Source organism: Sarcophilus harrisii, chromosome 2 (genome assembly GCF_902635505.1).
Source record: "Sarcophilus harrisii chromosome 2, mSarHar1.11, whole genome shotgun sequence".
NCBI classification, from domain to species: Eukaryota; Metazoa; Chordata; class Mammalia; order Dasyuromorphia; family Dasyuridae; genus Sarcophilus; species Sarcophilus harrisii.
The window spans coordinates 597,969,556-597,994,635 of record NC_045427.1 but is presented as its reverse complement, the minus strand read 5'-3'; the positions used below and the strand labels follow the sequence as shown (position 1 = coordinate 597,994,635).

At 32.3% G+C, this 25,080-nt stretch overlaps 1 protein-coding gene across 12 annotated transcripts in view; it reads left to right on the top strand.

The window, feature by feature from the left end:
* MYO9A (myosin IXA) overlaps positions 1-25,080 on the top strand; it is a 301,754-nt gene that overhangs the window by 96,343 nt on the left and 180,331 nt on the right. For 7 of the 12 annotated variants that reach the window (XM_031956318.1, XM_031956314.1, XM_031956310.1 and 4 more), the window contains exons 3-8: positions 1,682-1,776; positions 5,110-5,172; positions 10,455-10,554; positions 12,042-12,098; positions 17,153-17,253; positions 18,699-18,825. In XM_031956318.1, the coding sequence (XP_031812178.1) occupies positions 1,682-1,776; positions 5,110-5,172; positions 10,455-10,554; positions 12,042-12,098; positions 17,153-17,253; positions 18,699-18,825 (543 nt within the window). The remainder of the gene's footprint in view (positions 1-1,681; positions 1,777-5,109; positions 5,173-10,454; positions 10,555-12,041; positions 12,099-17,152; positions 17,254-18,698; positions 18,826-25,080) is intronic. The other 5 variants (XM_031956313.1, XM_031956321.1, XM_031956322.1 and 2 more) reach the window with 3 other exon arrangements.

Genomic DNA, 25,080 nt, shown 5'->3' with positions numbered 1-25,080 from the left:
GATATATAGGCGTGGGGCAAGATTGTAAAAGGCTTTAAATTCCAGAGAGAAGAGTTTGTTTTACTTTTAGTGGTAAAAGGGAGCAAGTAGATGTTATTGAGTGGGATAGTAATGTGTTAAAATTTGTGCTTTAAAAATACTGTCAGCTGACGCAAGAATGGATTGTAGTCGGAAGAAACTAGAGGATGAGAGACCAATTAGGACTTCATACTTATATACCTTAAAATATTTATAGCATCATTTTTCGTGATAACTAAAAACTAGAAATAAAGTAAGTGCCTGTCAATTGAGGAATGACTAAATAAATTGTGATATATGAACATAATAGAATATTGCTGTATTGTAAGAAATGACATGTGTGATCAAACATGGAAAGCTCTATATATTGATGCAGACTGTAGTAAACACAACCAAGAAAACTATATACAATAACTACAACAATGTAATTGGTAAGAACAATCACACACACATCTTATCCCCCAATTTCAAAGACAGAAAGGTGCCATATAAATCAGATTATTCTTAGTTAGCACTCCTCCATTAGTTATATTTGAAAATGTATGTCTTTTTTCTGAATTGTATATTTATGATCTCTATCAGGAGATAAGTTGTGTATTTCATCTTCAGTTTTTAGGACTTGTGGTTTATGATTGTGTTTATATATAAGCATTCTGAATTATTTCAGAGTTGTTTTTCTTTATAATGTTATCATTATGTAAATTGTTCTATGTTTAGTGACTTCAGTTTGCATCATTTTACAGAAGTCTTTCAGATCTCCTCAAAATTGTCTTATTTCATAATTTCTTGTAGTATGGTGATATCCTTACTTTCATGTAACAATAATCTGTTTAGCCATTCCCTAAAAGAAGGATTCCCCAAACTTTCATTTTCTAGCTTTTATCTCCTCATTAAAATATATACTCTCATTTTCTGTATATCAGTCCTTTTCTGTTTGATTTCTTTGGAGTATAGCTGCGTCATAGAGAATGTATGGTCTGGTAACTTTCTGAGCAAAATTCCCAAACTGTTCTCCAGAATAGTTAGGCCAATTCATAGCAATACCCACCACAGTGTCTTAGTTTATCTGTTCTTCCACGACCTCTCTACCGTTTGTCATTTTCCCCTTTTGTCATTTTTAGCATATTAAATCAGGTAAGATTCAATATAAACCTGTTATTTTAATTTTCATTTCCCTAATTATTCATGATTTAGATTTATTCCTTTGAAAACTGTCTTTGTATTCTTTGACTAGTGAAGATTAGCTCGTAGGTTTAGAAATTTAATTTAGTTCCTTATATATCTTGGAAATAAGACCTTTATCAGAGAAACTTGTTACAAAGATGTTTCCTCCAGTTAACTGTTTCCCTTCTAATTTTTAGCACGTTAAGATTCATTTGTCTGAAATCTCTTGGGGAAGTCAAAACTTAACAGTACTTTTGATACTGAATCTAATGCTCCTGAAGCAGTGTTGTAGTGGAAAGAATATTGAGAATAATATGTATATTACCCACCTCCCAGGATACTATTTCTAAAATTTTATGGTAGTACAAATATGAATGTAAACTGATGCTGACTACCTTTTTCTGGTTGTTTAATTATATAGACTAGAAATAAATTATTCAGGTACATTCAGGATACAGCTCTTGAAGTATACCATAAGAATTCCCCTTTATTTTGACAGGCTTTTGGAAATGCAAAGACAGCACATAATAACAACTCAAGTCGCTTTGGCAAATTTATTCAAGTAAATTACCAGGAGACAGGAACTGTTCGAGGGTAAGTAGCATTCCATCAGTATTATAAGTTTTAGAAATTATTTGCTTCTTATTGTTACATTCTTCTCTTTTCAAAAAGTAACAAATTAAATCTACACTTGCTTTTTAATATAGGCACTTCATTGTATTTACATTTATTTTTATTTTTATTTTTTTTTCACTTTTTAAACTTTATTTATTTTTTTTTATTTAATAGCCTTTTATTTACAGGATATATGCATGGGTAACTTTACAGCATTAACAATTGCCAAACCTCTTGTTCCAATTTTTTACCTCTTACCCCCCCCACCCCCTCCCCTAGATGGCAGGATGACCAGTAGATGTTAAATATATTAAAATATAAATTAGTGTATTTACATTTAAATACTACTGACTCCTTGTCCTTTTTCATTGCCAGTATGTACATTTGCTGCTCATTGAAGGCAAGTGTTTCTCCTGACTTGGTCTTTCTTGTTCCTCTCCTTAATCATTCCACTTCTGTGGCTCCCTGTTGTCTCCAGGATCAGAAGTTTTACCTTTGCACCATTTTCTCTCTTTGATACTGCTATCACTCTAGTACAGGCTCTCCTCACCTCAACTATAATATTACAGTAACTGCTAATTGTTCTGCCTGTCTGAAGTCTCTCCCCTCTTTAATCCATCCTTCATTCAGCAACCAAACTAATTTTCTTAAACTTCGGATCTGACCATATTACCTCTTTACTCCACAAACTCAGGTGGTTCTCTGTTGCCTCCATGATCAAATATAAATTCCTCTATTTGATCCAACATTCTTCATGACCTAGCTTTCATTACCAATCTTTCCAATCTTCTTCCACCATAATCTTTGCCAACATATTCTTCAACATGGTCTTTATTTCACATTATTCCAGAAACAAGACATTCTGTCTTTCACTTCTAGGCATTTTCTCTGGTTGTTCTCTGTTATAGAGCATCTGCCCATTTAAATCTAGGATACAAAACACTTCTTTCAAGGGATAATCTGCCATTTCATTATGAAATTTTTCATCTCCAATAATATTATCCTTCAGAATACTTTCCTCCAATTGATTTTATTTTGCCAATTTTATTAATCACGAGATCTGCTCTCAAGAAGACTATAAACTACCATGCAAAATTGAAATACTGTTATTGATATAGTGACCAGCCATGATTTAGCAGACCAATAGTAAAGCACACCTCTCGCCTTTCTGCAGAGAAATGTGGATTATAGATGTGGAATGAAATATACTTTTTCAGACATGGCCAGTGTATATTGTTTGTTTTGATTAACTCTACTTATTATTACCTTTAAGTGAAGATCTTTATGGAAGGGAAGATCTATCACCAACTAGTGACAGTGGCATTAAAAAGTGACATTAAGGAAACAGCTTTTCTTAAAAAAAAAAAAAAAAAAGTAATATCGTCTACCTTGATATGTGATATATTCCAGTCACTTCTTCCATATCTTTGATATGTTCCCTGATATTTCAGTATTACTTGTTCTTGTTTACTAGTTCCATTTCCAAAGTTTTCTTCTATTATCATTTAGTAAAAATTTTCCCTTTGACATTAACATTCACACTGTCTAAATTTTAATCACACAATTTATCACACCATCTGTTGATTCACTATGGTATTTCTTCCATTCTCATTTATTTCATTATTTGACTTAGATTCTTTATCTTGTTCCCAACTTCTACCTTCGTTTTATATAAATTGTTCCCTCAATTGCTCCTAAGTTCTCAAATCTACTAAATATGTATGGTCTGTTCTCTAGATCCCCAGATTCACCCCAGCTCCATCACACAAAAGATCATATCCTTTATTTTAACATAACACACAATGCATTTTCATAACTCCATTATTCTTTAATTTGATTTTTATCATTTTCCATGATTTATTAGCCCCTAATTGCTTATCATTCTCAACTTGTCCTCCATTCACTCTTTTGGTCATTTTCATTCTGTTATCTTTGGACTGTCTACAATGGTCCTCCCCTTATAAAATCAATTTAGTGCTATATCCTTTTTTCAAATCTTGTTCCATTGCCATTCCTGTCTTGTCAAACTCCATTCTGAATTACTCTGACTAACTTACTTCTTTTCCTTTTCATGTGGTTTGGAACAGAGGTGGAAGAAATCATGGAATTGTGCTTTTTAAGTACAATACTAATATGTCATCTATTTCAAGTGATCTTTCATTGCAGTAGCATAATTTATTTGATTCCTTTTTTATGAATTCCCTTTCCTATTCTCCACAGCAAAAGTTTATTTCAAATATTCTTATTTCTTGTCAGGCCTGTCATGCCACTTTTCCCTTCCTCATATCTAATGAGGATTGTGTTTTGTTATTTCACTGATAGAAAATGAAGTCATTCATCCAGAATTCTCTTTTCTCCTCTCTTCCTCATCTCACATCACTCATATTTTATCTTCTCCCTCAGAATGGGTTTCTTCCTTTAACATACAGCTTAAAGTACAATCTTCTGCATGAAATTTTTCTTGATCTTCTAAAATACTAGCACCCTTTCTTTTAGAGTACCTTGTATTTTATTCAGTTAGTATATGCTACATTTTGTGTACCTGTTGTCTCCCTCTAGAATGTAAGCTTTTAAGTGTGGATTGTTGAATTCTTTGTACTTAAATCCTCAGTAATTAGGATAGCTGCTTAATCAATATTTGTTGGTTGGTTGATTGAAAAAAGACTAGATATATTATCTAATGAATTGAACATTTACCAAATATGGAAATTAGGGATGCTTATAAAGAGGTCACTTATATTTCAATTGAACTAGTTTTTATTGATGAGATACTGTTAGAACTTATCATTTTGGATTATGCTTAAGATTTTGAAAATATGTGAAGCCTCTGAACTTCAAGCAGTCAGAACTTAGTAACTGATAGGATAAAATATGTTAATAATACTTAATGAAAATTGCATAGATATCTATGTATCCTTTTGTATACCTATGTTTTTCTGTTAAACAAGTTGTCTAACTTATGTTAAATATCTTTCTTTCTTTCTTTTTTTCTTTCTTTCTTTCTTTCTTTCTTTCTTTCTTTCTTTCTTTCTTTCTTTCTTTCTTTCTCTCTTTCTCTCTTTCTCTCTTTCTCTCTTTCTCTCTTTCTCTCTTTCTCTCTCTCTCTCTCCCTCCCTTCCTCCCTCTCTCTCTGTTTTTCTCTCCCTCCCTCCCCCCCAGGGTCACACAGCCAGAAAGTGTTAAGTGTCTGAAGCCAGATTTGAACTTAAGTCCTCCTGACTTCAGGACTGCTGGTTTATCCACTACACCAACTAGCTGCCCTTTAAATGCTTTTCTAATAAATAATTTTATCACCATTTTTTTCCCTTGCAGAGCTTATGTTGAAAAATATCTGTTAGAGAAATCTAGACTCGTCTATCAAGAACACAATGAGCGGTAAGTTCTGTATGTCTGTCTGTCTATCTATCTATCTATCTATCTACACACACACACACATATATAAATATACACAAATATATATGTATGTGTATGTATTTTTATATATGTTCACAAACTATATGTCAGACTCTTAATTTTCTAGATTTCATTTATACTTATTTAGATATTACTACTACTACTACTACCACCACCACCACCAATAATAAAGTGTCACATTTGTTGCATATGCTCTTTCATATTAAACCATAACATCACCTGCTAATGACCCTGTCCCAGATTCAAATGGAATGCTGATTTTCAATGATGTGGGACTGTTGTACCCACAGACAGCAGAAATATGTATAGACCAGTGGGGGAAACAATACAGAGACTCAGGAAGTACAGGCTAGTGCTAGATATAGCCTAGCCCAGATGGAAGCAGAAAGATAGATTTATTTTTTTTATTTTTTTATTTTTATTTTTATTTTTTTTTCTTTAATTAAATAACTTTTTATTGACAGAACCTATGCCAGGGTAATTTTTTACAACATTATCCCTTGCACTCACTTCTGTTCTCATTTTTCCCCTCCCTCCCTCCACCCTCTCCCCAAAGATGGCAAGCAGTCCTATACATGTTAAATAGATTACAGTAGATCTTGGATACAATATATGTGTGCAGAACCGAACAGTTTTCTTGTTGCTCAGGGAGAATTGGATTTAGAAGGTATAAATAACCTTGGAAGAAGAACAAAAATGCAAGCAATTTACATTCATTTCCTAGTGTTCTTTCTTTGGGTGTAGCTGCTTCTGTCCATCCTTGATCAATTGAAACTAAGTTAGATCTTGTCTTTGTTGAAGAAATCCACTTCCATCAGATTACATCCTCATACAGTATTGCTGTTGAGGTATATAATGATTTCCTGGTTCTGCTCATTTCGCTCAGCATCAGTTCATGTAAGTCTCGCCAATCCTCTCTGTATTTGTCCTGCTGGTCATTTCTTACAGAACAATAATATTCCATAACATTCATATACCACAATTTACTCGACCATTCTCCAATTGATGGGCATACATTCATTTTCCAGCTTCTGGCCACTACAAACAGGGCTGCCACAAACATTTTGGCACATACAGGTCCCTTTCCCTTTTTTAGTATCTCTTTGGGGTATAGGCCCAGTAGAGACACTGCTGGATCAAAGGGTATGCACAGTTTGATAACTTTTTGGGCATAGTTCCAAATTGTTCTCCAGAATTGCTGGATGTATTCACAGTTCCACCAACAATGTACCAGTGTCCCCGTTTTCCCACATCCCCTCCAACATTCTGCATTATCTTTCCCTGTCACTCTGGCCAATCTGACAGGTATATAGTGGTATCTCAGAGTTGTCTTAATTTGCATTTCTCTGATCAATAGTGATTTGGAACACTCAGAAAGATAGATTTAGATAGATTAACACAGAAGTGTGGGAATGTGGTTTTCTGAGAAAAAGATATCTTTTAAAGGATAAATTACTTCCCATTGAGGATGTTTGTCCTAAACTTATTTTTATTTCTTATGTTTGGCAGCTTTTAGAGGAAATATATGACCTAATACTTTAGTACTGACAAAAATCTGTTAAAAGGGATATGGTAATAATGTAGATGAAATCAAAATACTCTTAGATATATAGTCAATAAAACTTGGAATATATGTGACAATTTTGAAAAAAAGACATTTATTTACATATACATTAAATAGCCAGTTGCTGAAGTAGCAAGGAGATTTCCCAAAATGAATTTGCAGATAAAATGTTACCAGGACCATTTGAATTCACATGTTAATTTGCCATATTCAGCCTTCATGCTATTATAAATTGCTTCCAAATATAAAAAGAGTTTTCCATTACTCTTTATCTGAAGCATATAATTCTGATTGAAGGACACAACAGGAATAAAACAGACAAAAGAAAATACAAACCAGATCTTAATGAATATAAAGGTATATTAAAAAAAAAATTGTGATATTGTTTTCATGGGTTTTTCTCAAAATGGGAAGTCCCTTTATCAGTATAGAATATCACCCATCTCTTAATAGAGAAATCCTTTGCTTGAGATAGAGATCATGTATATGTATATTACACAAATTTACCAATATTTAAGTATTTTTGCATTTATTAATGATATAGAAATAGCATGGTAGAGTATACAGAGAATACTGTAAGTAGAGTCAGAAGACCTGGATTAAAAATATGCTTATGTCTCCCCCTCCCCAACACCTAATATATACCTGGAGTAACATATTTAAAAATCAGAAAACCATATACATACATATGTGTGTGCGTGCATGTGTGTTAATTTATATCATTAATGAAAAATAATGCAAAAATACTAAAATATTGGTAAATAAATTATAATTATATGTTAAAGTAAATAAATGACAATTATATGTGAAGGATATTATTCATTTGGGGCAAATGGGATTTAGGTCAGAAATGCAAAGGTAATTCAGAATTAGAAGACAATGAATGTAATTATGTCAGTAATAAACTTCATAGAAACCAAAAGATGATAAACTGCAGAAGCCTTTGAAACTGTGAAGTAGCATAATTTGTTAAGTGTAATGGGCTGAGGTTTGAGTTGATGCACTGAGGTCCCAAGTATGTGAGGCTAAATAGTAATTGGACTATATATACTCTATTAACATACATGATTGGATAAAGAATGGTCCCTGCCCACTCTCTGTGCAAGTCCTGATGTGTTGTATAGGAAATGACGATTTTGGTGGATGGAGACAGACAAGAAGAGAAGGTGGGAGAGATTGGCCTGGGTTCCATGCTTGTAGCTGCTGGTCTTGTGGCTGTTGGTCTAGCTAGCTTCTTGACTCAGCTGCACACCTGGCTATCGCCGATTCTCTTCCACCTCCGATCTTTCTTCACTGAGAATAAAGACTGACGATTTTCCCCTTACCTGAATTCCTGACTCCGGCTGATTTTAAATTACGCGGTCTTCACAGTTAAGGAGTAATAGACTTTTCCCCCTAAGAATATGAATATTGTACATTTGCCATCATCATTTTTTGACACTGTTTTAGAAATGTTTATTTTATCTCTTGGCAAAATGAAGAAATTAGAGGAATAAGCTGAAAGAAAAAAAAACATTTTTGTTTGCTAGTGCTATAAGGGTGCTTTTTTAAACTGAAGAAAACAAAAAAACTGTTGTAGCAATAGAGTAATAAAAACACAAGTTGTTCTGTATATCAGTAAAAAATTTCAGAATAAATTTATATGAAAAGTAATATAATTATGATAAAAATGATAAGAAATCTTTGGGCAATACCTATATCAAGATTTTACAAGAGGGACATCAAGAGTATTATAAAAACAATTTTAACAGAAGTATAAAGAATGAATTAAATAATTGGAGAGGCCCAATGTACATGATTTTGCTGAGTTAATTAAATAAAAATAAAAACCACAAACTAATCTCTAGCTCTATTCTATTAACAATTAGATAGATAACAAGGGCTATATCACAGAATTAGCAATATTGGTGAATAAGAGACAAAAATTGCAAGGAGGAATTACAGGATAACAGTTTATTAAGTATTTTAAGAGTTGTCAAACTTTAACATATTTAATATGTTTTAATATTAATGGGTAATAAGCCATTCATAGCTGAATAAAATGGGGAAAAAAATAATGTAATATATTGTTACCTGTACAGTGAACAGATAATTTAACTTCTTCATCTTCAACCTATTTATCTATAAAGTGAAAAGGCTATATTAGTAGTATTATGTCCTTCAAACTTTAGTTCTACAATCCAATAATTCTTCCAATTTTTTTTAATTAAAAAATTATGAATTCAGTGCTAACTTAACTGGGGAGAAAATAGGCATGACATTCTACTATTGACAGAACTTTCATATGAGATAAGTAAATTTTGGAAAAGCAACTTCATATTTATTTAAAAAAAGAAAGAAAATCACAAAGCTATTTAGACTCTTTGAATTCAATATTTTTTCCCCTGGATTTTCTTCTGAAATTCTTTTTTGTGTGGGAAAAGAAGCCTATCTATTTTTTTTTTTTAATGATACAGAAAAAGTGGAAAAATATGTGTACACCATAATTAAGGTATAGCAATAAAAAAAACCATAATATTAGAATGTAATTTCATTGTCATTAAGAAATGACAAAAATGAAGAATGTAGAGCAATTCATAAAGTACAAGAGAGTATAGAAAAAATAAGCAGAACTAAGAAACACATTTTTGGTATTTTTATTGGGTCTTTGATTTGGTTCTTGTAGTTTGTTCTTCCTGTGGAGGTTCCAACTATCCATTTCTGCCCCTGTGTCACTAATGCTTCAATTGAGAGGAGTCTGTGTTTTCCTTGGTGCCTGAATACCAAGGTAGATTTCTAGAAGAAAAGAACTTTTAAATATTCTTGTGTACAACTTGTCCCTACTCTTCTTTGTTCATTCTTGGGAATCAAATGGGTTAGGAGATTTTGATTTCATCACATTGTTGGTTACCATTGCATGGACTTTTTCTTTGCTATACATCATTCTTCCTACATGACTATATATATTCTTTTTGTGAGAAGTTGGTTGCTGTTAATTTTCTCCCAAGGTTTGCTCATTGTGTCCATGTCCTTCTATAAATTATACTTTTTAAAAAACCTTAATGATATCTTTTATTTTCATACTAGTTCTGTCTCTTTAACATCTCCACATTCTCCTTACCACTTATTTCCTCTAGCACAGAAAGATAGTTAAGCAAAATCATTATTCTTAGCTATCGTTTGTCTCTGTATACACCTCATTTTTACATTGATTCTTCCCATCTCTCTTCTGAAAAGGAGCTTTTTTTCTAAGATTGGGATTGAACACTATTATTAGTTTTAGACAGACTTTTAGTTTTGTTTTTATTTATATACTATATTCACTGTATATTTAATTCCCCTTGTTATTTTTACTTCACTTTGTATCACTTCATGTGTTTTTGTTACTACAAAGTTTCTTCCTTTGTCATGAATGCACAGTAGAGTTGTTAGTTTAAAAGTGTCTTTTCTCAAACAATTCCAAATTGTTTTACTAAATAGTTGAATTTTAATCCAATATCAGAAAAATGAAGCAAGCCAGAAAATGAACAACAAAAAATCCCTGTTCCATAGTTTTACCAGTAAATTTTATTTAAAGAGCATGTGATTTCTTTGCTACTAAACTCTTCTCAATAATAAAGAAATCCTTTTTACATCATTTAATGTCTAAATATGTTTTTCTCTACTGACAAATTTTATTATTTATTCATTTTTATGACAGGAACTACCATGTGTTCTATTACTTACTGGCAGGAGCAAGTGAAGAGGAGAGGGCAGCATTCCACCTTAAGCAGCCTGAGGAGTATCATTACCTCAACCAGGTGGGACTTGGAGAGAAGGAAGGCATTTTGAAATGTTGGGTATTGTTATAAATGCACTTAGTTTTTACCAATGTTTATCTTTTGATGTAGGCAACAATTATTGAATGGAATAGTTAAAATCCTACTTTTATAAAATTTACAAGGTCTAATCTAATACATTTCTACATATTTTTAATCTCTTAGGTTTAATGTCTGAAATAACGGGATTCATATTATTTTGCTTTTGCATATTTTTCATGTACAAAAAGATTCTTGTGTTAAGGTTTTGTTATTTGTTTGAGTGTTGTTACTAATAATGTTACTAATCATCTTTTGCCAAGTTTTCATGTAAAGTGTAATTTATATATTTACAGATCTTTAGTATCTATAATTCCTTGCATGATCTCATGCTTAAGTATTTTTTCTTGATATAAATATATATTATATATAAATGATCTACTAATGGCTTATGTATACTTATAGATGTGTGGACATATTCCATTAGTATGATTAGCTTAACAAAATAACAGATCTACTCCTAAATCAAAATGAAATCCATCAATTATAAGGCATTTAGAAATTTTAGATCTTTCTCTGAAATTATTTTTACCAGAGCAGATTTAAACTATTTTCCCCTCAGCAGAATGATTGCAAAGATTAGGTAGAATACTTAAATGCCCTTAATAAATGTTAATAAAATTAGGTATTCTTCACTCTTTATGATTGTCATATATAAAAATAGATTTTGTCTTATTTAGGATTTAAACATCCTAATAGAAAAGATTAAAGTTTTCATGTTTAGTGTTCCCTGGGTAATATAGGCATTTGTAAGGAAAAGCTTACTATTTAAATTAAAAGAATAATTACCTCTAAAGCAAATCGCTTACTTTGCTAGCAACGTAAGTGTTTTAGGATGTAGTTATAGCAATGCATGTAGCACGTCAATTTGGTATTATGGACATTAATTTTGAAATAAAAATTTTAGCATGATCTTTCATACTGCTGAAGATATTTACATTCTTTGTAGTACTTTGAGCTTTTTTGTTAATTAAAATTAAGTGGGTTTTTTTTGGGAAGGTCATAATTCCATTTCTGGGACAGTCATTCTCTGGATTCTTGAAATAAGCCATTTGAATTATGGTTTAGCAATTTAATCCTTTACTTACTATTTATTATTTTTAGATGCAAGCACCACTAAAACTAAGTTAATCTTAAGATTTGTAATTAAAAAAAAAAAGCTATCCTCCTGTTATCTATTATTTGGACAGATTGTAACTCAAGTATGTTTTTTATAAAAATCAGTTTACAAGCAAATATTGATAATCTAATGAATGATTTTCCAGAATATTTCTTAAATATCTCATTTCAGTCTTACTGTGCAAAATCTTCTTTTATGTTGCTTGAAGCTGTGCTACATGCTTGCTACATGCTTACTTAATTTAAAAGATGGTCAGGAAAATTTGTTGTAGTTCTTTATCTTTTCCTAACTGGATTTGCCTTACTTTCAGATGACAAAGAAACCCCTCAGACAGAGCTGGGATGATTATTACTATGACTCTGAGCCGGTCAGTACAAGTACACAGGTAGTCTGTGTTGCTGGTGAAGGGTATTACCTTGCTCATTTGATTATCATCTCACAACTTACAACTTTGGGAATTACATGTATAAAATTAGAACTTGAGCAATTGATAATAGTTTAGATTACTTGATGTGTATCCTTACATGGTTGAAATTATACCACTAATAACCTATTTGAATTTTTTTAGTTAATTCTTAAAGCTAGAGTTCAGTCTAGATTCAATTGCATTTGAAGATCAAGATCATAAATTTTTTACAATTAAAAGATGATCTCAAAGTTGCTATATTTTATGATGGTGGAATTTTTAAATTTTAATTTAATGAATGTTTCTACAAAATAGATTGATTTTAATTTTTGAATCATTCAGTCCTAATGGAAACTAAATTTAAGTTAAATGATAACAAAATTGAAGTAATTTATATAATTACTGCTAGTTTTTTTTCCCCTTAAAATGAAGCCAAATGGGTATTACTCTACTGATGCACTTCAGTTCTGTGCTTAATTTTTAATCTCGTTTTTCATCAGAATTTTGTTTGTGCGTGTATGTGTCTGTGCACACATGTCTATGTAAAGATCTGTGAATTATTTTTAAAGAACATAATTTATATTTGGGTAGTGATTAAATTTGATCTGTTAAAATGTAAGATTACTTTAGTTTTCTGTTTTTAAAAAATAAACTCAAATCACGTTTTGGTCCTGTTTATTTTTTAGTTTTGAGAGAAAATAATTTAATATCTCTTTCAAAAAAAATTTAGTGAAATTTCGGAACACAGCCCTGAGGAAATTAGAATAAACTGACAGTAATCATAATTTTTTGGGCTCTGAGCATAAAATCAAGCAATTTTTTAGACTTAGCTTATTTGTTATATTAATTGAGGGCAAATTGCTACAACAGAAAATTGATGAAGAAAGGAAAAGTAATATTTTTTTTCCTGACCTGTGGAAACAATTCAGATGTCAAAAGTTTAAAATAATATCTTTTTGGTTAATATGCTTCTAGTTATACATCTGTGTGCCCTGTCCCTTCTTTTTTCTTTACTCTAGATTGCACTGTTTTAATCCTGGTTGTTTGTGGTTACTTTTCTATTTATTAAAAATATAGTTTATTTCAAAAACTTAAAAAATGATTCTAGTATTGCCCACATTTCATGAAGAAAAATTTATGGAATGATTTTATTATTGTTTCTTAAATGTTTTACACTGATTTCTGAAAGGATTAAAAGATTCAATGTATTAGTCAAATTGTAATAGGGCTCATTTTAAAGCTATCCAACTTCTTCAATACATTCTGACAAATCTTAACAGAAATATTAACGTTTTGTGTTATGTTCCACTTAGAGTAAGTGTGTAGCGCTAAAAATTATTCAAAGTTAGAGAGCAAACTTTTCATTTATTTAGTGAGAAAATCATAACTACTCATTGCTTATGTGCTATTTTATTTTGGACTTGATCTGTTATTTCATTGGTATTGAGAATCTTCATGTGAGAGAAAGGCAGCTGAGAAAACTCCCTCTACCATTGTAGGTCGTCACCTTCTTCATAGTTTATACTCTTTAGCATGTTCCCTGTGGGAATGAGTGATTAAATAACTTACCCTGGATTCCACATACAATGTATGTCAGATAACTGGATTTAAACTTAATACCTTCTCTTGGGGGAAGATTCCGAATATAGGCTCCTTAGGTACCATACTAAGTGCTCTTAATATTGCTTAGCTAACTTTTTTCCCCCATTAATTCAAACTAACTGAGGATGGATTAAATTGATAAAAGTTCAAATTACAAAAAAATTTTAAATAATTATATTTTATGAAGATCAGATAAAAACTATATTGACAAAGTACTGCCAAGTAGTTTCTTCAGGAAATTGAAGGGGGATTCCCTAGACCTTTTCAGGGGATCCTTAAGGTCAAAATTATTTTCATAATATTTTATTTTCCTGTTAAAAATTCTTCTCTTTCCAATTTGCATATCTTCATGAAACTGGATTTTCTTAACAGGCTTAAACCAAAACAATATCGCAACAGATTAAATGCAGAAGCAGATATTCTATAATCCTCCTAGACTACAAAGAAAGTCAAAGACAAATTGCCTTCTCAAGGAGCTGATATTTCAAATGGGGCAAAATAGAAACAACTATTTATAGATACAATATACATATATATGTGAGGGGAGGCAGTGTGATAACCTACACATATTCACATCACATGGGGGAGAAAGAGGGAAAGAAAGCGATGAAAGAGGGAAAGAAAGAGAGGGAGACGTGAGAGGGTGGAAGGGGGTGGATAGAGAGATTTGGAGGGATAAATATTGGAAGATGTTGCCTATGTAATAAGTGTTTTTGGTGAGTGTAACATAAAACATTAAGTAGTAATGTTGCTTATTGTGGTAATTTTAGCCCATTTTAAAGTGCTATGTATTCACAGTTGTTGTACGTGAATCTGTCAGCATTAGATACAGCAATTTCAAAAATAAGTTAAAATAATTAAATTTATATTACAAAGGTCCTAAGCAGAACTTTAGCAAGGCTTGTCAATTACTGCTTTTTTCTTTATTATACTTCTTTAATTATCACTAATATTTTGAATGTTGCCTTCAGCTTTTACAAATGAAAGTTCTTCATTTGTAGTTTCCAAATATGGCTTTTAAAGAACTAGAATTTAACCTATTAAGTAAAAGAGTTTGTCTAAAAGTAAATAGAAACTTTAAAATTCACTTAGGAGAATCGGGATTCCTTTATTTCTAAGTAGACACCTAAGTAGACACTAAGTTGAAATTCCAGAGTCTTAAGAAAGGTAATTGGATTAAATAAATTAACATTTCCTCCATTTACCAAGTTGTAATTTTCTAAAATTTATTTTTAAAACAGTAAATAGAACTTAGAAAGATTAGTGTTTCCCAAGATTTTTTAGACAAATGAATGGCATAAAGACTATTTGAAAATGATTGTCATTTCTGTGCCAATCATATTTTAATACACATTGTATTTAACTTGCTATACACTTTGTACTTGCTGTATTCACATTTGAAAACATTGATTTACTGCCACTTGTTAGTCTTCTTGGAAATGAACATTTTCTTTGTTTATAAAAATTAAGATTAAAGTGTTTTTGTTTAGTAAAATGTTACTATTTCTTTTTGCTGTTTTTAAGATAAAAGATTTACAGAATTAAAGATTTAGAGCTTAGAGGAAATTTTAAAGTTATCTATTTTATAGGTGAGGAAACTGATAATCATTGAACTTAAATAAATGTCAGGTGATTTTGGATGCTGCAGAACTATATGGTTTGTGACACTTCATATTTAAGATTTTTCCTTGAAAAATAGACTCTTTAGAGTTGGTAAGACCTTTAGAAGTCATCTAAACTAACCATATGTGAAAATAAGAGAATATCACTGTATTTCTGTTGAGACCATGAGGTGATAATATCAGTTGTCTTTTGAGCATATAGAGTAGTAGTATAACCATGATTGTTTTATCTTTTCTACTATAGCAATCTGATCTTTGAGATAATTTTGTTTTCAAAGTTATGATAATGGAAATGCTGGCTTGTTTCTCCCCCCCCCCCCCTTTTTTTTTTTTACTGTTTTTGAATTAGTATCACAAGTATACAATAATAATTTTGGTAACTTCTTAACTCAACTAATACTATTATATAAGCAAAGTAATTATTACACATAAAATTGTTACATTATATAATCTTAATTAAGAGGAATTACTTACGTTTATGCATTTAACAATAATATCTGTATTATATCTATTTTGCATCTTTCTGTCCTTTTAAGTAGTTTATTAGATTTGGTTGCTCTCATTTTGAAAATAGTTCTGTTCATTTTCTTCCTTCATCCTAAATTGCTTCATATTAGTATTTGTTTATATTTATATTTATATTTGTTTATAGTCTTCATATTTGCCATATTTTAGGTTATAAGTATTCATTTACTTTGATTTTTTCACTATTCATTCTTTTTGATTAAAAAGTCAAGTCAAAAGCGAAAGAATCTTCATCTCTTCATCATTCTGTTTATTTCATTGGAACCATATAATACTCATTTGATTTAGGAACATATTTACCTATAAAATAAGTGTTCTTCACATAGGAGTTTTAAGATGAAAAAATATGTTCTAAGTTTTCCATCAAAGCAGCCAAGTAACTTTTTTTCATTTCTGTTTTTTACTTGAACAGATAATTTTCAATTAAAAAAATAATTATTGAGGGATGCATGAAGGTTCCCTAAGAATTATGAGGAAAACATAACACTTGAATTCTTAAGACATAAATAATTTTCTGTTGTGTATTTATAGTCTCTCATATATAGATAGGGTTTTTTCCTCCCAGAGATTTCATACATTTTAAACATGCCACTCTGCCACTCATTCTTGCATTCAAATCTCCAAGTATTTAATTGAACAATTACATGTCTTATTATGGCAAAATAAATTCTTAAAGTCATTCTTAGTTGTACAAAGCAGGATAATTTTCAATAATGAAGCTATTCCAAGATAAAATCAATGAATTATTTTATTATAAAGAAACAACTTTGATCAACTTGGAATAAAGTTCCCTTTTATTACGTAGGAAAGTTAAATGGAAATATTTTGCTAACATAATAGTCATTTTTGTGGAACTCTAGACGTTTTTAGCCACATTTGAGTATGTATCATTTGAAAATTACTATTGTTTGTACACATAACTTTATCCTTATTGTTACTCATCCTTTATTTGGTTGCCCACTTACATTAGGAGCCCAGAAATAGTGGATTAACTAAATGGTGCACTTTGATTTTGGTACATAAATAGAAATATGCCTTTATAATGGATAAGGAACTTATTTATAGTTGTTCTAAAACAATCTAAATGCCAAAATGCTTTAGAAAAGAGCTATTGATATTATCAACATCAAATATCTGATTTGTAATAAGTAAAATATTGAGAATAGTGAATTTTTGGTGTTCAGATTATGATTTGGTCATATAAGCAACTATTATATTTAGTTTGGAATCAAATAGATAATTTTGACTTCTTATATTTTAAACCAGCAGGATTGTTCATCTGTTGATGGAGAAGATTTGAAGCATGATTTTGAACGACTACAGCTGGCAATGGAAATGGTGGGATTTCTTCCCAAGACTCGTAGACAGTGAGTTAATTTGATAAATTCTTAAACAAAATTTTTTATACTTTCTCTCTTTAGAAGCAATAGTAAGAACTACCTTTGAAAAATATGTCATTTGGGGAACAGCTAGGTGGTACAGTGGATAAAACACAAGCCCTGGAATTAGGGGGACCTGAGTTCAAATGTGGCCTCAGACACTGGACACTTAACAGCTGTGTGACCCTAGGCAAGTCGCTTTGTTTTAAAATTGCTTTGTTTCTTCTCTGTGGTACTTGGTATCCTGAGATTAGGAAGGAAGAAATCCTTGATTGCAGAAGTATCTCAGGCATTGAAGATTAACTGGTCTGAAAGTGGTAGAAATGCAGAGCCTGAGGGTTTCTAAAGTATTGACTAATGAGTAATGTTTATATTCAAGGAAACTTATCATCTTGTTTCTTACACTATTATTCTACCTGACTGAAGTTTAAATAGATGTTTGGTTTTGAATTTGGGGGGCTTTTTTGAGTGGGGATGGGATTTTGTTTCTTTCAGTCCCTGAAGAAGTCACCTAATGTCTTTTCTTTCTGCTCCCCAGCTGAATCATAATAAATATGTTGAGGCTGGGTTTTCCTGGACTACTGAGCAGTTAGTGTTCGTTTTTATGAAAGTCTTTATAAATGGGGATAGTAGGAAGAGAGTCTTAATTTGAAAGTTAGAAAACCTGGATTATAGCTTTAGGATTTGTAAGATTGTTGAGTGCTACAACTACTTTGTGGTTTTATTATTACCTTTGATAAGCTTATTACCCTGATTTTTCTTTTTCTTTTTTGTACTTTTCTCTTTTCCATAGTTTCTACTCTTCCCTTCTACCCCCAAAGCACACAACAATTAAAAGTCTTTTCTACCCATTACCTATTATAATTTAGAAGTGCTTGCTTTCCTTTTCTTTTTTTTCTTTTCCTCTTCTTCCTGTTCTCCATAAGATATTCCTTATACAATAAGTAGCAGTGTCCCAAAAGGATGTGCAGGAGTTCACATATAATTAGAAATGGATTGTCAAAGGATTCTGACATCAGAATTTCTGCCTTTTTTCTTTTACAATAGTAACTGAACAATTTTTTCAAATATTAGATAAACAAGGTGCCATGTTTTAAATTATTTTATTTTCATCATTCCAGAAATGTAATGTCTATTTAATGGAAATATTTTCTCTCTGACTCCATAGTCTTTAAAACAAAAACATCCCAAATCCTTAATCTACATTATTCATATAAGACACTATGTATATAAACATTGTATATTATAAGAATTCACTCTGAAGATATTTCATTTAATTTTTTATTTGAAATCAAGTTTTAAAATTTGTTCTAGATTGTTTCATTTGCTGTATGGTTTAAATGAAATGGACTTGGCAAGGGGGGGTGTGGAGCTTGTTTTTAGAAAAATAGTCCATGATCAAAACTTAGGTTTGTATCATTTTTGTTTTACAGGATTTTCTCTCTTCTCTCAGCAATATTACATTTGGGTAATATCTGTTACAAAAAGAAGACATATCGAGATGATTCCATAGATATCTGTAATCCTGAAATATTGCCAATTGTTTCAGAATTACTAGAAGTGAGTATTGGAAAATTGCCATTTTTCTTTTCAGAAACGTTTATTTCCATCATTTAATGTTTCAGAACTGCTTTAAAAGATCAGATAGACATATCTTGCCCTGATCAATATTACACAACAAAGAAAATGTTAGAACAAAAACTGTCACTGTAGCTTTAAATGCTTTTTTCTATTTGTAATATTTAGAAAAATAAAAAAATTTCTTGGGGAGCTTACTATGGCAGAATTCTGTGTTCACAAAGGATCTACATGTTTGTTTTCTTTGTTTTGGCTTTCTTCTATCCTACACCAGCCTTCCCTCCTCTGTCCTCCCGTCTGTCCTCCCGCCCCTCCCCCCCCCCCCCCCCCCCCCCCCCCCCCCCCCCCCCCCACTTTATGGGGTAAATGCAGACTTAGGAAGTCCTTTGAATTGCTGCTCTTCTCCCAGAAACTCTTTAGCAGCAGCTATTGTGGTTGGCTAATGCTGCTAGGTGGTGCAGCAGAGAGAGTATGAGTTCTGGAGCTAGGAAGACCCAAGTTCAGATCCAGCCTCAGAAACTTACTGACTTTGTGACCCTGGCAAGTCATTTAAACTCTATTTGTATTAGTTCCTCATAAGAAAAATTGGGACACACTGGAGAAGGAAATGGCAACCACTCCAGTATCTTTGCCAAGAAAACCTGCAAGGAGATCATGAAGAGTCAGAAGGTCTGAATAAACTCATTTGGGCAGAGGGGTGGAAGTGGGTTTAAATTATGAAACTATGAGGAGATATGAAAACTGTAGGGTCTTCAATGCAGTGTCTCTCCAGGAATTCCTAACCACATGGACACAGGAGACACATAAAGGACAGTTCTCCCTTAATATGAAATTTCTGTTTGTTTGGGGTAGCAGAAATGAGGATGAAATTAAAGCTGTTAAGATTATATTGTTTTAGCTGTATAATAAACTTTAAAAAATTTCTTAATCTGAATTTTTGACTCATTAACATTTTACATTTTAAAGTTTGGTCCAGCTCCTAATTCCCTCTTCCCCACTCTTATATTGCTGAAGTAGTTGATAACTTTTAGCAAGATATACTTTGTATTTCTAATTGGATATTCAATTTTATGCTTTATTTGTAGTTGAAGAACAAATAGAGATCTAGGAAAATATCTGTGGCCTATTTTTTCTTTTGATGCTTAACAATCACTTTAAAAACAAAGGGATATGATTTTTTAAAATCTAGTTTAGTATTAGAGAATGTTAAAAAATGAAATTTGGACATATTTTCAGTTAAATCGTGAATTAAGCGATTGTGTTGGGATATGTATTGTTATTAAACCTTTTTCTCAGCTAGGAATTAACATTTGTAGTGAAACCAGCCTTATTAGCTTCCTACTCTGGGCAAAATATGATAGCATGTGCTTTGAATTATTCCATCCCTCCTTTGTGCATACCCCGCTCTCCCCCTCAAAGTGCTAATGGCGTAATAAAGAGCAAACAAATACATATATTTATGATTATGTTTTATAAGGACAAAGTAAAAGAAGTTAAGAGATCCTTTTTATTTAGGGGAATCAGCCATGGATTGGGGAGGAGATAGCAGCAGAGTGTAAACTTAAAAGAAGATTCAGTAGGCAATTCTGGAGGAATTGTGTTCTAGGTATTAGGAATATCCGTTACTTGGAAGAAGTGGGAAGAGACATGACAAAATTGTGAACAACTAGGATCATTTGGCTAGAATGAATAGGAGGTCAGGAAGAGAGATTGGAGTCAGATTTTTGAAGGTTTTGAAGCAGATGAGGTATGGATTAAATATAATTGAGATACTACTAGATTTGGAGTAAGAATGTGTGATTTTTTAAAAAATTTAAATTTTATTTTCAGATTTTTATTCTATGCTTCCCATTTCTCTTCTTTCACTCCCTACTCGTATCTTGCTTCTGCTAATTGAGAAAGTGAGAAAAACAAAACCCCTGTTACAAATCTCAAAGTGACAAAGTCCAACAAAATAGATCCTACATTGGACATGTTCAAAAGAAGAATCTCAGTCTGTACTCTTGACTCCATCACTTTTCATTGGTTAGGTATTTCATCTCGATCCTGTGAAATTATGCTTAGTTATTTTGTTGAACAGAGTTCCTAAGACTTTCAGGGTTATTTGCCTTTACATTATATTACAGTATTTACAGTATATTATTATAAAAATATTCTTCTGTTTCTGTTCACTCTGAATCAGTCATACAAAAAGTATGTCTTTGTGTCTTGGAAACTATCCCCTAATCATTTCTTATGGCATAATAGTGTTCTATGACATTCATATATCATAATTTGTTCAACCATTCCCCAGTTGATGGATGTCCTCCCTTATTCCTAGTTTCCAGTACTTTATCACTACAAAAAGAGCTACTATAAATATTTTTTGCATATTTAAGTCCTTTTCTTCCTTTGTTAATCTCTTAAAGTATAGCTCTACTAATGGTATCACTGGGTTCAGAGGGTGTGCACGATTTAATAGTTTGGACATAGTTCTAAATCACTTTTCAGTGTACCTGTTCTCTTACAGCTCTTCCAATATGTATCTTTCCCTTTCCCCTTTTTGTGTGTGTGCCAAGTTGATGGAAGTCAGGTGAGGTTGAACAGAAGTTGTTTATTATACATTTCTTTCAAAAATGCTATGAATTTAAATGCTGGCTCTGCTACTCTTAACTTGAAAAAGTAGACAATTCACTGCACTCACTGGGCCTCTGTTTTTTCATCTTTGCAATTAAATCATCTAACTAAGTTTTTCTAAAGTCTTTTCTAACTCTTTATCATCCTAAATTCAGAGTTAATATTAGTGCAAAAATCAAAGTCATTGGGACAAGGAGTAGATTTTGACAAGTTCAATTTAGGAGAGAACAGTGTGGGATATGAACAATTTCTCTGCTCGGAGAATGTGAGTTTTACTTGCCACCTACTGCTCACTACCTTGTAGCTCTTTCACCTTTTCTCTTTATTCGTAACTAGCCATGTAGGAGCAAACCATCCCCAACTCTCTGTTTCTGTTCTCTCATCTTCATCCTTCCCAGCCTTATTTTAATCCCATACCCACACTAGATAGCCCTTCCCTTGTGTCCTTTGAGCTTCCTATACATAGTAAACCAGTGTAATTCTGCACCTCTTTCTCTCATGGTATTTCCATCCACTAGGTTTCACAGAGATGTGGCTCATTTTTACTCTACTATCCTCTACAGCATTGATTGTACCTTCTCTCATACTCTGTGACATACTGGACGCAAAGAGAAAGTTGGACTACTACTTGCTTGTTACTGCCACTTTCAGATTTACTATTTTTAAACCACTCCTTTTCCCCCTGAAGTCCATACAATCAAAATGTTCTATTCAATTCAAATTATGGCAACTCTAGTATAACGATCTCTGTCCTTCTCCCTCCTTTCTTAAGGAGTTCAGTATATGGTTTATTACATTTACCTCCTCAGAATCTGTTAAGAAAGTAAGTGACTTAAATATTCATGTACATACGTGTATATGTGTGAGAAACATATATTTAATATTCACATCTCCCTCACACTCTTTAGCCTTTTGATTCCTTAGCCTCTTTAAATCTCCATGGCTTACACCTATAGTATACACTCACACACCAAATGTGACTATTACTCAAAGGATCTCCTACATTCCTGATTAGAAACTAGGTTATTGCCTTATCCTACTACCACATGCCCCTATGTCCCTCTATTTAGACTTCTCCATACTTTCTCAGGCCTTACCCTGCTCTGATGTCATTTTCATCCCTTTCTAATCTCAACCCAATGATTTTTCATTTTTATCTCTTCATTGTCCTCTGTTTTTGAAGACCTTCTCCCATATCAGAGCCCATCCATCACCAAATTTACCTGAAGGTCACTGCCATCATTTGCTGCTTTTATTCTTGCATACAGGGTGGCAGAGAAGATCTTACAACCCTGATGATCCAGGTACATTAACAGTTTACCCAATTTCACGGAGATCTTTGCTGCAGCAAAGCAGTGCTTCCATTTCTGTCCAGTTGAGTCTCTGTTTCACTCCTCACAGAAGCTGTTTTAAACCTTGTCTTCCTGCCTTCAGCTCACCACAATTCTTCACTCTTTCTCTCAGCTGAGGACTTTAATTTTAACTCAGAAAATTGAGTCCTTTAAGCTTGAGTGCCCCTTTTAACATTCTCTTTGACTCAAACTTCTTCATATCAGCTCCCACTCTCTCTTCTTTGGTCCCTGACAAAGAGGTGGCCCTTACTTGTCAAGGATAATTTTCCACCTATACCTTCCTATCTTCTCTAGCAGATTGCATCTTGAGTCATTTCCTCTTTCTCTTTAATTTTCATCTTTTTCCTGCAAAAGCAAAAACAAAACACCTTTCATTGGATTCATCTGTCCCTTTTCTCAACCACATTCCTTGAAAAACCTATCTCTATTTTCTGCTTCAACTTTCTCTCCTCTGGGCAGACAGCTCTCCAATCTTTTGTAACTTCATAACTTAAATGAAACTGATTTCTCCCAAGTTACCAGTAATCTTTTAATTTCCCTTTCTGAAGGTATTTTCATTGTTCTAAGCCTGTCTCTGCTGCATTTGCCACTGTTGTCTATTCTCTCTCCTGGCTCTCCTCCATCTACTTCTCAATTTGCTTTGCTAGCTCATCATCCAGATTGTGCTTCTTAACTGGAGGTATTTTCCAAATTCTGTCCTAGGCTATTTTCTTTTCTCCATTTGTAATCTTTCTTAGTAACCACATCAACTCTCATGGAAATGTCATTATAAATATTGAGTTATATAATCTCTTCTGAATATGATGGTAAGTTTTACTGACCAGTTTTTCTGTGGTATATTTCTCTTAATATCTGTAATCCATGAAGAGTTAGCTTATTTAAGAACATGGTTCTAAAGAAACTCCATAATATGGGTTCAATTTCTCTTTAATCTTTGTGGCTGTTCTCTAACTGACTACATCATCTGGTCATATCTTTGGGGTATGTCATTTATCACAGGAGACCTGGGCAGTATATTTGTGGTCCAATGCAATAAGATACTTTGCTCCTGATAGAACTAAATGTTCTCCCTACTATTAGTGATTCCAGAGGGTCATTTCTAAAGATTTAATTCACATACATTAAATGCTCTTCCAAGTTAAATTTTCCTAATCTGTGAAATAAGGGTCTGGAATAAATGTTCTCTGGCATGCATTCTATCTTTGCCATCATGTGATTTTTACTCATTCTTTGCAAAGCAACACACTTTGTGTTAAGGAATTTATCCCATTTAGAGAAGACACAATTTGTATTCTTATGGACTCTAATATAGATCTTTGTCTCTGACACAGATGATGGTGATAATATTTGTTAGAATGATGTGCTAGATCCATTCAGAATGCAAATTCATTGCGAATTTAATTTTAACACTTTAAAAAAATGAATTTTACATGATTACAGTTAACTTTTGGTTGTATTAAGGGAGAGGCAAGAGTATTTCTGTGAAGTACATACTCCTACATTTACTTGAATTTGACTTTGGAAAATTATTTGTGTACCTTCAGTTAAATGTGGGTGTGCCTCCTATCATGGGAATTTACTTCCATTAAAATCAGGAAGTTCTAATATAAGAGGTTTTATTAGGAGGGGCTGCAGTTTGTAGTCTCTAAACTCCCTAGTGCATGTTCTTGGTTTAAGTGGACAGTGTCATCTAACAACTTTGCTAAAGTTTGCAGGATAAAGGATAAAATTGGGGAATTCAAAGAATAGTATTTATGATTTTTTGACATTTTATTATATGCGTACCTTTCCTTTTTTTTTTTTTTCATTAAGATGAAAAAAAATTCTCACAGCACCATTTCCTGTTTCTAGGCTGTGGGTTTGATAGATGTTTTCCATGTTTTCACACCTGCTAGTGTTTATTTTGTTCACCTTTATTTTTCTTCATGGTATTTAGACTTTTTTTTTCTTTTACCATTTTGTCTGTGGGTCACATTATGAATTTTGAATCATAAGATAGAGAGATCCAATAATTTTTTTTTTTAAAGGGGAAAAAAGAGCTGTTGATATTTAGGATGTAAACGTCCTGTTGTCACTGCCCCTTACTAATATTGTGAGCAGCCCTTAGGAGTGGGGAATCATCAAGCTAAGTTTTAAGGAGTGGTGAACTGGTTCAGTTCATAAAAACAGCTAGTTAAATTAAAGCTACTGTGGTGAAACAGTGTTGGGGTCACACTCACAAATAGCCTCTGGATTTCTTTCCTGTACTTTTTTTCCTGTTGAGAAGTGA